At 42.3% G+C, this 16914-nt stretch overlaps 1 protein-coding gene across 1 annotated transcript in view; it reads left to right on the top strand.

Annotated features, from left to right (window-relative positions):
- The first annotated feature begins 1117 nt into the window (after positions 1-1117).
- macrod1 (mono-ADP ribosylhydrolase 1) overlaps positions 1118-16914 on the top strand; it is a 273972-nt gene continuing 258175 nt past the window's right edge. Inside the window, exons 1-4 of the mRNA XM_054739144.2 lie at positions 1118-2055; positions 3709-3836; positions 5349-5447; positions 15309-15416. Of these exons, the coding sequence (XP_054595119.2) occupies positions 1751-2055; positions 3709-3836; positions 5349-5447; positions 15309-15416 (640 nt within the window). The 5' untranslated portion in view covers positions 1118-1750. The remainder of the gene's footprint in view (positions 2056-3708; positions 3837-5348; positions 5448-15308; positions 15417-16914) is intronic.

Genomic DNA, 16914 nt, shown 5'->3' on the forward strand with positions numbered 1-16914 from the left:
GATCGATCTACGTTCCTACCCTCACGAGCTTTGTCTAGTGACTGAAAGACTGAGGTCGCAGATACAAGCGGCTGAAATGAGTTTTTTCCGCAGGGTGTCTGGGCTCTCCCTTAGAGATAGGGTGAGAAGCTTGGTCATCTGGGAGGGGCTCAGAGTAGAACCGCTACTCCTCCACATTGAGAGGAGCCAGTTGAGGTGGCTCGGGCATCTGGTTAGGATGCCTCTCTGGTGAGATTTTCTGGGCATGTCCAACTGGGAGAAGGCCTAAAGGAAGACCCAGGACACGCTGGAGGGACTATGTCTCTCGGCTGGCCAGGGCACACCTTAGGATTTCCTCGGAGGAGCTGGCCAAAGTGACTGGGGAGAGGGAAGTCTGGGCATCCCTGCTTAGGCTACTGTCCCCACGACCCAACCCCGGATAAGCGACTGAAAGTGGATGGATGAATGGAACAAAAATACTGGTGCCCAGTGTTACAGGGACAAAGCAATTTTAGTTTAAATTTTGAATACTATAAATTATATTTCTTGCAAAATAATGGGATAATTCATAAGTCATAGTTCATTAAGGACTAATAAAATCATGAAAATCAGACACGAAAGCATAATTTTCCCTCCAAAAAACTTTTAAATTACAGTTAAAAAATGGTTTGAGTTATTTTGTAATTAAGATTATTTTCTCTAATTGCTATACACTCTACACACATCACCCTTTCATAATCGGAAACACGATTGATCAACCGCTGATTTGCAATTTCCGACAGTCCTGAAGGCAGCGTTAATTCCGTCGTCTGTTTGTACTGTTCCATCTCACAAAAATCAGAGTTTAATCTCTTTTTGAGTGTTAACTAACATTTATTTTAGTCATAATTTCCTTTCATTGTTTCATTTTTATTAATTGCTGTTTAACATTAGCACTAGACAATGAAATATTACTTTTACCAATGTAAATTCAGCGGACACCCCACATAATGGTACAGCCCATCCGCTGACATTCAAAACAAAAATGGCACATGGGAAGTGTTAGTGATAGTGATGGGAATTCCGGCTCTTTTTAGAGAGCTGGTTCTTTTGGCTCAGCTCACCAAAAAGAGCTGGCTCTTTCGGCTCCCAAGTGGCTCCTCAGATTTTCTGTTGCGTAGAGTCCATTTATAACCAAAATAATGCAAAACTATATGTAAAATGATTTACTAATCTAAAAAAAATGCAATATTTCAAATATTTATCAGTTCTATGGATTTAATAACTGATCACTTTGAGAAATGTCCACTTTCCGACTGCTGGCGCTCTCACCGCCTTCGTCACTCTCTCTCTCTCTCTCTCTCTCTCTCTCTCTCTCGCTCGCTCGCTCGCTTGCTCGCTCGCCTTTTTCCTCCTCCTCATTCCCTCTAGTCTCCCTCCACCCGCATGTGCTCTGCTGTGTGTCTGACTCTGATCCTCCCACTTCCCTGCCCCTACTGCTCTGTGTGTGGACAGTCTGGACACGCAGTTACACATGTTGACCAATCACCTGTAGCTTTCACCAAAGCAAGAGGGGAGGGGGGAGGGAAGGGGACGGCTCCCAATGACGAGCCGGCTCCCATCGTTCACTTCAAAGAGCCGGTTCTTAGAGCCGGTTCGTTCGTGACGGACACATCACTAGTTAGTGAGAGTTGTGCTTCTCTCGAAAGTGAAAACTAACGGCTGTGACTGGTCGACATTTTCTTACTAGAAACACAACTCTTCAGCCAGGCCTGCTCGGTGTTACTCAGGCATGGCGTTTCAAATATCAGCTTCACATATCAGAGCGGTTTCGTGCATGAGCAGCTCGATGCCCCGTGTACGTAGCGACTTCCAGAGAGCTGGTGTCAAGTTCAAGCACTTTTTTACCCTGGGAGGCAGCCCCGGCAGCCCCCAGTTTGGACGGACGCCAGTCGCGAGTCCTGCTCGCGGGGAGGTTGACGCTGCAATCCGAGCCCACCGCTTCTCAACCACTACCGCGGCAGGTGCTCCCCGGAAGTTCGTCCAAGCTAACGGTTCCTCCTTACCCAGAGGAAGGAGTGGCTGGCTGGGCAAGTTTGCTCTCGGTCAGTGGCGGTTCTACATGGAATTACTCCCCGGGCGAGGAACCCTTTGTGCGCCCCCCCACCCCCACCCCCACCCACCGCCACACCACCCCACCTGCACGAACACACGCATGTTTTCTACAAACAGGCTTGTTTTATTAGAACGACTATTGAACATTCATTTTTCTAAGTTGCACATATTTACATTAATTACTATGAAGTTGTCAGAATGTAAAGCAATATACATTATATACTGTATCACAATATATAGAATCAAATATACAAAAACAAACAATAACTAAACATTAAGAATATATGAACATAATATATAATAAATATTCTAAATAGCAAAAATATTTCACACATAACAAACTAAAGATAATCACTACAGCATTGCACTTAGAACAGAAAACACAAACTAAAATTAAAACCTAACCTTGATGCAACGTCATCAATAATGTCATCATATGAAATCTGCTCCCCTACTGAGTGATTGATACTAATCAGAGCCAGGTGAGTGAGCCGCCCCTGAAACATAGTTGACCTCAGGTATGACTTGATCAAGTTTTGAAAAGCTCCTCTCAGCTTGAGCCACAGTGACTGGCAGAGCAGTCCAAAAGTTGGGGTAGATCTCCAATAGATATTTATCATGATCTATAATATTTTAGAATGGCCCCTGAAATTGTAATTTAAACTAACATAAAAAACTGTAGACTACCAAAAATGCCAATTTTTACAGAACAAATCATGTAAAAATAATCAGTGCAGGCATCTGCAATAAATAAACAGGATAGTTAGTGGTGACTGGGGAGTTTTCTTCTGCTTGTAGAGTTGTTTTATTTATTATTATGTGAACATGATCAACATGTGTTGTTGTTCAGGCAGGCCACAGGCTGCAGCGAGCATTTAACAAATCCTAGTTTGAATCAGTAAAAAACGATTCAATGAATTTTTTCGAACCATTTGAATATTCGTTTCAATATTTCAGCCCTATTAGCTCTGTTAGCAATTAGTTGACCGAATTTAACCGTTAAAATCCCAGTTACCTGGTTCAAAAAATTGAAAACATGCATCATCTCCTCTTTTCTTCCTGAATCGGGCACCTGGTGGTTTTAGCCTTTTTATGTTCATCTCTTCTGTTTGGCTCTTGACTCAATAAGTTTCCTTTAGTCAGGACTAAACAATTTGACCTCGATCGTTTTGTTTTTCCTTTTTTTATTTGGTCATTTCACACAATTCAGAAACAACTGAAAGAACGATAGGCCTGTGTTTATGATATGAATGAAATGTGCGTTAAATGGAAGAACATCAAGATGTGATTGACTTTAGCCATGTTAATACAGTTGATTCAGCCCCTAACCGCGCTTTTCATTTGGAAAGACGCAGAGGTGAATTCCCCCGCCACACCCCTCCCCTTCCTCTTCTTACACACACACGGAGCACGTGAACGTTCTCGGTCAGCAGGAGCGCCTGCAGCTGCAGGGGGCGCCAACTCGCTGTTTCCAATCCAGACACTGTCATATAACCGATAAGAGAAAACCTCGGTGCGGCGCAGATTTCTTTTTTTCTTTTTTTTTTTTTACTAAGCGCTTGTGCGCCCCTTTTGTGTCATGAAAAAATGCCGCCCCGGGCAACTGCCCTGTCTGCCCGTGCCTAAAACCGCTACTGCTCTCGGTGCTGCTCTGGGGGCGAGCACCGCTGCCCTGGTCCAGTCCTTCCACACTGGAGTCATCACCGCCATGTCCCATAAAATTAATCTGGGCTCTGCCGAGGGAGACTGGAAGGAAACAAAGGGTGAGAGCGTTTAGAGGCTGATGTTATTTTAGTAACAGTTTGTAAACACAAGACTTGCAGGAGTTGTTGGAGGAAATGAAAGGTACCTAAAAATAAAGATGACCTTTCACCTTACACACTTGTTGTCATGGATAGATGAGCTCACACTGTCTGGTGTCACAATATGAAGGGGGTGCAAATGTTCATGCACTGATTTTAGTTTTGAGGCTTGGTACCAATTTTCGACTCTGCCATTTTGGCTCTTTCTCATTTATCCCGATGACTAGAATTCACCCACCCCAACCCCAAAAGAGCACACCGATTAAATTAAAAAAAATCACGATTCCTGGAGTAAAATAATCACTGTGAATCATCTCCAGGAAAGATCTGTTAATGTCACTATTAATAAGCCTAACTCCTCCCGTCCGTGTGCTGCAGATGGAACTATACATGTGTTTCACGGCTGCAGGCCATTCAGTGCAAATTATTTTTGATTACCAGATTGGAGGAGCATGTCACGGTTATATGGTGAAACATTGTTTTTATTGATCAGAGTCTCCGTGCCTGCAGCAGAGCACACGTGCCTATGGGTTTAGCTCTGCTCTGCACAGCAGGATTTTTTGCATAAAATTAAAAACAGCTTTAAATGTGATATACTTATTTCCTGTGTGTGATAGCATTTGCTGGATTCAAAATGTTTCAAAACACAGAGCTCCATCTGATGAGCTCCGTGTACAAAAGCAATGTGCCTATTTTCCCTCTTTTGGCATCATTGTGTGTGTGTGTGTGTGTGTGTGTGTGTGTTTTATGTGCTTATTTTTTATTGTAGTAGGTAGCTTTGGGGCTGCTTTGTCATGTCTTTCTTCCCTTTTGGCGGAATCTTACAGCTGTGCTTAATCATAAAGTAGTCCAAAGTCTAAAATGGTGCCTGTGATTCTTTGGTGTTATTTTGCCTTGAAGTCAAAATGATTATTGAGGTCACCAAGTAGAATTAGAATCACTATTGAGTAATTTTAAAAACCTTTTTACACCCAAGGCTAGTTGGTACCATTCACTTACATTATTTAATGCTAAGCTCAAGCTAAAAGAGTACTGCTGGATCAGGAGAATGACTAGACTGGTTACAATTAGTTTTCTCCCACATATCTAACTCTGGGGAACAGACAAAATTTAACTTTGGGGTGTAGTATAATACAAATGGAAGTTGTTGGGATGTTGTTCTGCCTAGCATTCCAATAATTACTTTCTTTGCTCCAATCTGTCTGTCTTATGCTGTTCTGTCTTTTATTGTTGTGTATTTTATCTCTGTAAAGTGTCCTTGTTTAGAAAGGTGCTGTTGAAATAAAATGTATTATTATTATTACTTCCATGTTTATTTAGCTGTAGCCTGTACAGTTCAATCAGTTCGTTTTGAGGTCACATTTGCCATTATAATTGTGTAGGTCAAAAGCTAAACCATTTATAAACTACTGTTGTAGATAATGTTTGAACAGTTTCTATTCAGTACTACATGTTTTTTCACTTTTCTCCCAGCCTTCTTGCTGTCTCTGTCCCTGGAGGACCGACGTCCATACTACAGGACCTCAGGCTCTGTGTCTCTGGTTGATATACCAGTGTGGACTCCTACTGCAGGTCAGACTTCTCACACCAGTACCAGTCTTGGCCTGATAATACTGAAGAGACAAGTCTTTTTGTTGACAATACAATTTTTATTACTTAAGGAAAAACAAAATTTCATCAGTGGTATCAGATGATATGCAAGACATCAAATCAATTAACAAGAGTTAAGAGTTAGAATTTGAGTTGCAGTACAAATGAAAACAACAAAATCTTATTAATAGTTTACCTTATTAAAGGTGTAGTTCACCAAAAACTCCATTTTTAACTTATTATTTCTGATTATAATCAGTGACTCTGAGATTTTCATTCAGACTTAACATGAAGATAGCCTCCTACAACTATCTCCTACATTAGCTACTAATAAAAAATAAATGGGGAAACTCGAGGATTTGAAAAGCCTGACAAATCTATGTCATGCTGTCACTTAACATTCATGGACTCATGTGATGCGAAAGAGATTATTTTATCTCTCATCACTGCCTTTCCTGCCTCCCAGAGAACAGATGCTGATGTTCCAGGCAGGTCATTATAGTCTAAATATAAAGCCCACTCCTTTAAAAAAAATTCTCTAAAACCTTCATCTTTAAGCAGTGATGTATTAAACCTCCAGTTTTTGCTTGGTGGGATTGTCTTCTTGTTTACCAGAGTTAAAGAAACCGGAGCATGGTCGCTGACAACTATGGGGTGTATCTCAGTGTCTGAAATGTCAGCCAACAATGTGCTGACTAGAAAATAATCCAAACGTGAATGAGAGTGATGGACGTGTGAAAAAAAGTATACTCTCTACAGTTAGGATGAAGAGATCGCCATGCATCACAAAGCCCATAATCACTTATGGACTGTTTAACTATATTAGTGGATTGCCATTTGCGCTGAGTCCCAGCTGTACTGAGCCTGTCTGTTAAAGAGTTCATCCAAAAATTAAAATCGCCTCCTAGTATAAGTGGACAGTCCAAGTGTTCGGAGAGCACAGAGAAAAAACTATGAAAGAATGAAGGGTCATCAATATTTGGACAGTATATGCTGACAATACATAAGCGTTGATTCTGTACAGATATTTTTAACATTATAAATCTACCCTCTGGATCAGAGAATGTGTCCAATACTGTGAAATTGATGTTTTTGTGTGTTAAAATAGCTACACCTCTTTGCCTAGAGCTATAGCAGGCAGAGAACATGCTGGGAAACTCAGGTGTTTTAAGTTCATCTGCGGATGTGGCAGATCTATGAGTCTCTTGTAATAATATTACGTCTGCTTGCACTCTCTTTAGCTGATCAAAATCTTTAATCTTTTATCTATGGAGCCAGCTCCATTTACGTTCCATGAGACACAATTTAGTGCACCCATAGATGTGTGTGTGAGTAGCTAAAATATGACGCCTTCATGTGAATAAAATGGAATAAGTATATAAATGTATAAATAGTATGTTAATAAATAACAGAAAAGTAAATAATAATAATAATATTAAAGATCCAACAGTTTTTGTGGTTGTATTATTTGATGCATGAATTATGATATTGTGCTGTGGATTTAATATATATATTTGTGTGTGTGTGTGTGTGTGTGTGTGTGTGCCGAGTCTGACGCAGTGTTGGAAAGTTGTGTGGTTGTGCCATACAATTGTAAAGGTACAGAAGCAGGTAAAGAGAGGAAAGGAAAGAATTTTACAGGTTAAAAAAGAAGAAAGAACTAAAAAGAAAAGGTGATGGGGTGTGAGGTGGTGATGAACAGGTGATCTCATCATCTAGAAAACAGATTTAGCAGCTGTTTAATCCCGACGTGATCAAACCCAGTGAATGCTGATAAGAATAGTAAATGTCTGACCTGATGTTGGGCTAATGCAGCCAGTCAGTCACTCCTCACTTCTTGTAAAGCTTATTGTCTACATAAAGCTTATCCACCGAGATGACAGCCCTCTTCCCATCCTGGATAAACTTTTTGCGCAGCGGAAAGAGGACTCAGCGCAGATCCAGGATTTCCTTAGGGAACTGGTCATTTACGCTGAAGTCTTTTCCTTTGAGCTCTCTTCTGTGACTTTTAGCAAGTTCCTTCTGCTTAAAATGTTCAAATTTAGCCACGATGGGACGAGGTCTTCTGCTGTCCACTCTTTTAACTCCAAGGTGATGTACCCGGTGAAAGGTGATGTTTTTTACTGTTTCTTCGGGTATCTTCATTTGGGTCTGGAGAAAGTTTTTTATTGTTTGCTCGCAGTTCTCCGCCCCTCCCATCTGCTCCGGCAGGCCTGCGAACACCAAATGATCCCTCATGCTACTGGCCTGAAGGTCCAAAACCGTCTCCTTCAGAATCTTGCTGTCCAGGGTGATCCGCGTCATTCCCTCTTCCAGGGAAGAAACGGACTCCCGCAGAGACGCGTTCTCAGCGGCGAGCCACTCCACCTGCTCCTGGCTGAATTCCAGAGACTGACAGAGGTTCTGAAACTCCTGGTGTAGAACCTCAAGCAGATGAAGTCGCCCCTCAAATCCCAGAAGCCGTTTGTCTATAGAATCTAATAATTCTAATATGTCCTTACGGGGAGATGAGGCCTCAGGCGAGTCCTGAGGACGGCTCCTCTTGGTCCCAGGTGTTTCGGGCTCAGCTGCCGATTTCTTCGGACCCATAACGAAAAACTCAAAAACACTGTCAATATAGTTTTGTAAACTTTCTAAATTTTCTTCACTTACCTCCAGGTTGAGTGTTATAATTACCAGATTATTTTTTGAGTTGTCAGTAGATAAATTAGGCGAAAATGCGTTTTAAGTGTGGATGTTTGTTAACGAGCTGCCATGTGCTTCAAACGCTGTCGTGTATCCGGTGCTTGGCCGTCAGCGTCAGCGCATGCTCACCTCTCTCAGCGCAAACAGAAAACAAACATATTCAGGAGTTAGAAGAAATCATTAAGTCTTTAGAGGCATCCACAGAAGAAGAGTTAATGAGCAAATTACGTTAAGCTAAATTAGAACTTCATGGAATTATTGACAAAAAGACACAATTTTTAGCACAAAGACTACGAATAGAAAACTTTGAACATAGTAATAAATCAGGTAAATTTTTAGCTAGCCAGTTAAAAATTAATAAAGAGAAAACTACCATATCTGCTGTTAAAGACTCAACCGGGAATATAGTTTATGACCCTGCATAAACAACACTTTCAGAGACTTTTACCAAACTTTGTACTCACCACAGATAAACCCATCAGATAACGAGATCAATGAGTTCCTTGACAGGATAACACTTCCTAAATTATCAGACAGCCAAGTTACAGTCCTGGACTTGCCACTAACATCAGCGGAGCTCCAGGAAGCCCTTAAATCCATGACTAATAGGAAAGCTCCAGGTCCAGACAGGTTTCCAGCAGAGTTCTACAAAGAATTCTGGATCATTCTGGCTCCAATATTTTTCAGAATGGTGAGGGAAATCGAAGAGAGTGGCAGATTACAGCCAAACATGAACTCAGCCAATATTAGTCTCTTGTTAAAACCAGGCAAAGACCCAGCATTTCCTACCAGCTATCTCCCAATTTCTCTTATTAATGTTGATCTCAAAATAATTTGTAAAGCCCTGGCAAAAATATTAGAAAAGGTAACCCCCTTCATAATACACCCTGACCAAACTGGTTTCATCAAGGGTAGACAGTCATCCACTAACTCACGTAGATTACTTAATTTGATAGATTTCTCTTACAGTAGAAACATAGAAACTAGTATATTATCTCTAGATGCAGAAAAGGCTTTTGATAGAGTTAACTGGAAGTTCTTATTTGCAACTTTACATAAATTTTGGTTTGGGAACTTCTTCATAAACATGCTACAAACATTATACAGTTCACCAACTGCACATGTCAGGACAAACAACCAAATATCAGCTAGCTTCTGTCTTCAGAGGGGGACCAGGCAGGGATGCCCACTCTCCCCCTCACTGTTTGCTATCTTTATTGAACCACTAGCAGCAGCAATTAGGCAAACAACAGGTATTAAAGGGATAAAGTGTAAGAAAATAGAACATAAGATCAGTCTTTATGCAGATGATGTTTTACTCTTTCTCTGGAATTCTCAATCCTCTCTCTCATTCAATAGAACTGTTAAACTCTTTTTCAAAAATTTCAGATTACTCTATAAACTGGTTAAAATCCACTGTTCTACCAATTAATTTCTCTTTTGTCAATTTGCTTAATACACAATTGGAGTCAGGGAATATCACATACCTGGGAATTAATGTCTCTCCCAAGTTAACAGATCTAACCAAACTAAACTACATCCCACTTTTAAAGAAAGTGGAAGATGACCTTGCAAGATGGAAATCCTTACCAATATCACTCATGGGGGAGAGTTGCTACAATTAAAATGATGGTCTTTCCCAGAATAAATTACTTATTTTCAATGATCCCAAACAAACCACCAGCTGACTGGTTTAGATCTCTGGACTTCTCAATTACCAAATTCCTTTGGCAGGATAAACTTCCACGAATTAGCTTAAAAACGCTTCAGAAGACCAAAGACAGAGGAGGACTGGATCTACCCAACTTTTATTATTATTTCTTAGCCAACAGGCTGCAATATATACCAAGATGGTTGCAAGATAACCCACTAGATGAGTCTTGGCTAGACATAGAACAGACACTTTGCAATATGATAGAGCTTTCAGACTTACCATTTATTAGCTCAAGCATAAGAAAACATGAAGGCTTCAAAAGTATTAGTATCAGCACCTCTCTGACAGCATGGTGGGAGTATCTTAAAATGACAGAGTCTTCACTGGTACCATACAGATGCACACCTATTTGGAATAATCCTGATATTTTGCAAAATATTAAAATGATGAACCTTCCAGACTGGAAAAATAAAGGAATCCTATACCTGGAACACATATATGAAGGATTGGACTTCATCCCATTTAATAGTCTCCCAATTTGGAATAGATAAGAATAGCTTTTTAGAATACCACCAAATTAAATCTGTAGTCAAACAAAAATTTAAGATCAATAAAATAGAATTACAAACACCACCAAGGGTATTAGACTTCTATAATCTCAACCCCCCCCCCCCAAACTACTGTCTAAAGTATATAAGACACTGTCCAAAATAGACGATAGAATAGCAATCCCTATTGGAAAAATGGGAGGTGGATCTATCAGTCAGCTTTGACCAGAACTTCTGGTCCCAAACTTGTTTAAAAACTTTTAAAATGATCAGACACTCCAATTTACAATTAATTCAGTACAAAATTCTACACAGAGTACACTATGCAGGTCATCGGATGTTCAAGATGGGGTTTGTGTCATCTGACACCTGTACACACTGCACAAACAACATTTCTGACAATTACATTCATGCACTGTGGACCTGTCCACCTGTCCAGGAATCTTGGGGTAGAGTATGTGAAGACCTGTCAAAGTCTCTGAAATGTCATATCCCAACCACCCCCTCTCTTTGTTTACTGGGAAACCTGGACGATGTCCCGATTGAAACATCTTTGGTTCACGTGGTTCTGACTGCCATATGCATTGCTAAGAAAACTATCCTCTTGAATTGGAAAAATAGAGAAACTCTCTGCATTAACCAGTATAGAAATCTTTTGTTAGATCATATTACACTTGATTTAGCCTCTGCTTCCACTTCAAATCAATCTCTCTGGGCTCCTTTGATCGGTTCCATCACATAGCGATGATGGGGGACCGTTGATGTTGTCCTGCGGGATGATGGGGGTGGGGGGTGGGGTGGGTGTGTGTCTGAGTTTGGAGTATCCGGATGTTCCCTGGAGGTGGGTTCACTGGGGGTGTCTGGGACTGGGAGGCCGTTACCCCCCTCTGGAGGTGCTTGGGTTGCCTCGGGGGGTGGACTACTGGCGGTTGTGAGTGGGGCCCCTTGGAGGTCTTGGCGGCGGCCATGGGTCACTGCCTGGCAGCTGCATTGCCCCTGGGCAGGTCTGGGTGGGGGCCTGGGGGCTCGGGGTGTGGGGGTGGCCGGCCCTATGGGGGATCTGGGCGGGGCCTTGGGGGTCGGGTCCTAACATGTATGCTGCCGGGAAGAAGGCCTGGCCCGGGTTCAGGGGCCTCAGGTAGACCTTGGCTCCTCTGCTGTACCATCACAGGGGAGGGGGAGGTCCAGGAGGGGGAGGACCCAACCTTACCTGGATACCCTATGTCTTATATATTTTGGAAGTTGTGCAAATGCAGGGATGGGCATAGATATTCTGCTGGGGTGGGGCTGGGTTGGTGCCCTCAGACTCCGTGAGGCTCTGTAATGCTGCTGCTTTGGGCCCTGGCAGGATGGGCTGGGGTCTCCATGCCCTGGGTGGCAATTTGACAACAGAGGTGCCTATTGGGGTCAGTGGGGGAGCTGGCTTCCTGGAGGGCTAAGCCCAACCAGCCATACCTCCCCATCCCCGCATATTTCTCTCCTCCTGCTCCCTCACGTCATCACACAAACATACACATAGGACCTTGGGGGATGGACAAGTCAGGGAGTGCGGGTATGGACCCAATTTCCACATTCCTATGGCAACCTGCCCCCCAATATTATTTGCAGCTTATACACTTCCACCGACGACATTTCACGCAAACACACACTTAGGGCCTTGGGAGTGAGCACATTCAACGTCACTTGGCAGGGGGATTTCTCAGCCTCATCCCGAGTGCCGGTGCCCACTTCCAAATTTAAACTGCACTTAGACACCGAGGGCTGTGGGTGCAAGTGGGGTGGTGCGATGGCATCAGCTGGCATAGGCCAGACAATGCCCGCACTTCCCGCTCACCACAGCCATGGAATACACCTCATCAACACACAACACTATTTTGGAGCAGGCGGAGGGAGACTAGGGGTCTTAGCACACCTCTGTTGTTGCTTGGCTTTCTGGGGCTGGAGGCTAGGAGGGAGATCTGGCCGTCTGGTTGGGGTCCGGGGTGGTGGGTTGCTGTGCTCAGTGTTGGGCGGGGGAGCCTGCTCATCAGCACCCCAGCAGAAAGGGTCAAACTCTGGTAACCGGTGATGATTGTACCCAATGTGCAGCAGTACCGGGACCAGAGTTAATAGGGTGTGTATGGGGAGCATGAGTGGGTGTCCGGCGTGCATTTTTGTAAGTTTTGGGTTGTATGTGCATGTGTGAGCATGAGGGAGGGAGTGTGTGACTGTGTTTGTGTATGACTGTATATGTCAGGTGGGGCCTTTGACTCCTCCCATCTCCTGGGACTTCTTTTGATGATATAGATCTTCGTCCCCCTCCCCCTGCCACACCTGGTATGGGGTGTGATGCCTTGGTCTGCCTGAGTGTTCGTGGCTCCCGGGTCAGGGGGTATAAGATTTTTGGCGTCTGCCAGATCAATCCCGGTGGCTGCCTGGTGGGGTCTGGGTCCCTGGGCTCTGCTGGGTCCCCGGCGGGGATGGTCGCCCCTGGGTCCCGGGTCGCTGGGTCCCGAGCTCGACCGGCTAGGGGGTGGGAGGCTGCGGGCGGGCCTGTGGGCTTGCTGCTGTTATCTCCCGAGACTCTGCCGGCTGCTGGTTGTGGCCCCCCGGGGCGATCCTCTGTGCCTCTCGAAGGGGGCAGGGGCCTTTCTGGTTGCAGTCTCCTTGGGGTTCCTGTGTTCTGGGGTAGCGCCTGGATCTCTGGGACTTGGAGCTCCCCCCGTCTCCTACACATCTTTGGGGGACAGATCTGTGGTCCCTCACACTCTCTGTTGGACGCTCCTATAGAGAAACCTTACATAAACAAGCGCGTGTACACACACAGGTGCTCACACGGTGCTCTCAAAAGTATGGACTTGGGCACGTTCAACACAGGTCTTAAGACTATGGTGGGCACTTAATGCACTGTGATTTATTATTGTGTGATTGTTCAATTAAACAATGCTTATTATATATTTCTTCATCAAGTTGACACAGTGATAGCTTGATCTTGTTGTATTGTTGTTGTGTCCCATTTTTTTGTTTCTTTTTTTCTTTTTTTTCTTGTCTCTTTCTGCAGGTCTAGAAGCAGACTCTTGTTCATTATTGTTCATTTTTGTGGAAACCCCCCACCCCCTTCCCCCTCTCTCCCCACCTTTTGTCTTTTCCTTTCTCTTTCACCTCTGACTCCGTGTCCGGTCGGAATTGCAAAGCATTCCAAAACAATAACAATAAAGTTTTAAGTATCAGGGGTGACATTTAAAGCAGACGCTTTGATGCTCCACCTGAGAGTAAATCTTTAAGGCTTGTTACCAGCATTCAGACATCAATTCTGTTTGCTTCACAGCCAGACAGGACACGGTAAAAAAAAAAAAAACATTCATGGACTCACCCATCTGGACTCACAATGGGGAAGGCTGTTGTTGGTTTAAAATCCAGGAATCAGCAGACAACATCCTGACTAGTAGAAAGTAACCGTTAGCATTAGCAACACCACGACACAGCAGAAGCTCTTCCAGGCTTGTGTTATTTGTGGAGATAAAGCATCCACGTTGCAAGTCAAGAGATGTGTTTCCTGTTATCCAGTCCGAGGCGAGATGTCCAAATATCAGGAAATAAGACTCCAAATCCTGCCGTCTTCTGCCACTCTCTGCTGCACCAGACTTGTCCGTGCTCATCCAAGCCATTCAGTTATTTTATTTATTTTTTTTTGTTTTTCTCAAAGTACGGCTTGCAAGGCATTCATTCATACCAGAGACCATTTTAAATGTATTGATTAAACATGTTTCCCCACACCTTTAAATGAAAGTAAATATTAAAAAAAGTCAACATTATCATAACTCAAGATAACAAAATCAGTTATCAATATCACAAAAGCAGGTGAACAAACATGAAAATGTGTAGTGAGGCCCTCTTTAAAACTTCATGCATAAAAATAATAAAATAAATGGTCTGTATTGCCTTCTTAGGCTTCTGCAACCCCCCAAAAAACTTCACACAATCACTCATTCACACACTGGTGGGGATGAGCTGTGATGTAGCCAGAGCTGCTCTGGGGCGCACTGACAGAAACGAGACTGATGAACACTGGCGCTACTGGTCCCTCTGAGCACCACCAGCAGGCAAGGTGGGTTAAGTGTCTTGTCCAAGGACACAACAGCAGCATTCACTGGCGAGAGTCGGCATCAAACTTACAACCTTTCTGTTACTGGACACCCCACTCTACCTCCTGAGCTACTGCTGCTCTAGAGTAAAGGAAATAATAAATGGTCTTATTTAATATAAACTGGATTTTCAAATTGCACAAAGGTTTAGTAAATTCTGACTGTTTTATGTCATAGAACAGAAAAGGATGAGTTTGAATAAAAGGAAGAAAAAAAAGTCAATAACAATCATAATTGTTATAATTATCATATGCACAGGAGATGCCTTAACAAAATAAAAAATCATATTAAAATTTTGTTTATGTCACATTGTGATCATTACATCAGGAGTGTCCAAACTTTTAAAGACAAGGGCCAAAATTGTCATATTTACTGTTCTTGAGGGCTTTTTTTAATCTAAAAAAAGATGTAAAAATTATTTTAAGGTGATTAAAAATATAAGCAAATCTCAAAAATAGGTCTAAAATGTGCAAATTAATAAAAATCTGAAAATAAAATTAAGAAATTGTTGACAAATGAATGACCCACACTTGTTTAATGCCATTCAGAGTCAGAGGACTCTAAAGTGCTGTACAGTACAACCAACCACTCACTCATTCACTCACTAGATAAGCCCAAAACTTATAATTCTAATACAGTTTACAAAATAACTCCCAACGTTTCTGGTTTACGCTGTTAATTCTACTCTAGAACAAGTACATTCACAGGAATCCAGAATTAGTGAATATATGTTAGCATAACAAAGTTAAAGCAAATTATTTGCTGTATCTGGTCTTAATGTTGTTTTGGGTAAACCTGCTAAATCCTGACCCTGTTTGTGTTGCTTCGTCAGGCGGTTCTGAGCCGAGCCGCTATCAGAGGAACCAAAAGTTAGACCAGAAGATTTCTGTGTACAGCGGCGACATCACCATGCTGGAGATAGATGCTATAGTCAACGCAGGTATGTGTGCTTTACTTCAGTTTTATTTGTGAACGAGGTCAGTTCAGTTCAGCCATGGTCCTTACTCTCAAATCCTCAATTTGCACACGTCCTAACTTCAAATATAAAGCGGTTCTGTTTGATTTCAGCCTTTGTCACAAAAATGACTAGTCTATAGAGTGAGAAAGGGATTCATGCAGAAGAAGAGCCAACCAGAGGGAGAATGTGCAGATGGATTATGAATATGAAAGCTTAGAGCAATCATCAGCTTGTTGTGCAAATGCATACATTTAACCCGTAGCACCTGTGAGCGGTGTCTGTGATTATGTGTATTATGTTTTCCTCGTGTGGGAGTGACCGCTACAGGCTTTCATATGGTTTCCTGCCTGCTGTGATTTATTCTTTTAACCAATTTAACTACAGTACAAAGAATAAGAGAACAAATGGATGTCTGGGATTATTTGTTACTGCTGAGTAGCTACCAGCTACTGAAACTTTTACATAGAAGCTTTAGTTTATTTCTCAGAGGAAAATGAATCTCTAAGCAGGAAACCTGTTTGCACCAAATTTAACCACCGGTTAGTTTCCTTTCACATCACCTCTTGATGCTAAAAGAGATGTTGCTTAAAAAATAACCTAAATATATCAAATTTAAACTGGTTTATCGTTGAAATTCTCAATTCTTAAATTCTGTTTATTTATATAGTGCCAAATCACAACAAGAGACTTCTCAAGGCACTTCACAAAGTAAAACGTTCCATTTAAGTTCATTTCATTAGATACATTTTTCACATGTAAACAAATCATGGGGCTGAGGCGGGTGTTTAACTGGTAGCTGAGTGAGGATCCCTTAAACAAGCAGCACTAAATCAAGCCTTTGGCTTTTTTAGTGTTACGGCTAAATCAAATCAGACTTTTTCATCTTCAAATTAATCTTGAAAAATATTGAAAAATTTGTCGTTACTCTTCTCCTTATTCAATCTGTTTTTAAAACAGCTAAATTAAAGCCTGTACACATCTCAGAATGACATATTTGTGTTAGTTTTGTCCATTCCTTCTGTATTTAAGGTAAATACTTATCTCTAGACCAACAGGTTTCTGACATTATTCACGTTCTTTCTTCATTTGTTGTTTCCCGGCACCTTACATAGGAATCAGCCTTTGTTGGTAACCATCAGGTGGAGCCAAAGGACAGGTTTTGAAAGTTGAGCTTTTCATGGCTGTTTGTGCATTTGGGGGAAATTTAATCTTTGTCTTGGCACAGGCGTTGCATCGGGAGAGAGTAAGGCAAGCCAGCTTGCCTAAATTATGCTTGATGATGAGGCTTTAGCTAAAAATGATGGATATTTATTGGCAGCTGACTGTCAGCAGGTGGATTCTGTGCCAGCATCCAGTAAAGATGTTGATCGTTGACTCTCATTTATAAAATTATTGCGTGTGTTTGTGTGCACTTGCATTTGTGCACGTGAACTTGCATACAGATACATAAGTAATTATGCATGTAGACACAGGAAGCAAC

Source organism: Nothobranchius furzeri, chromosome 1 (assembly GCF_043380555.1).
Source record: "Nothobranchius furzeri strain GRZ-AD chromosome 1, NfurGRZ-RIMD1, whole genome shotgun sequence".
Classification (NCBI taxonomy): domain Eukaryota; kingdom Metazoa; phylum Chordata; class Actinopteri; order Cyprinodontiformes; family Nothobranchiidae; genus Nothobranchius; species Nothobranchius furzeri.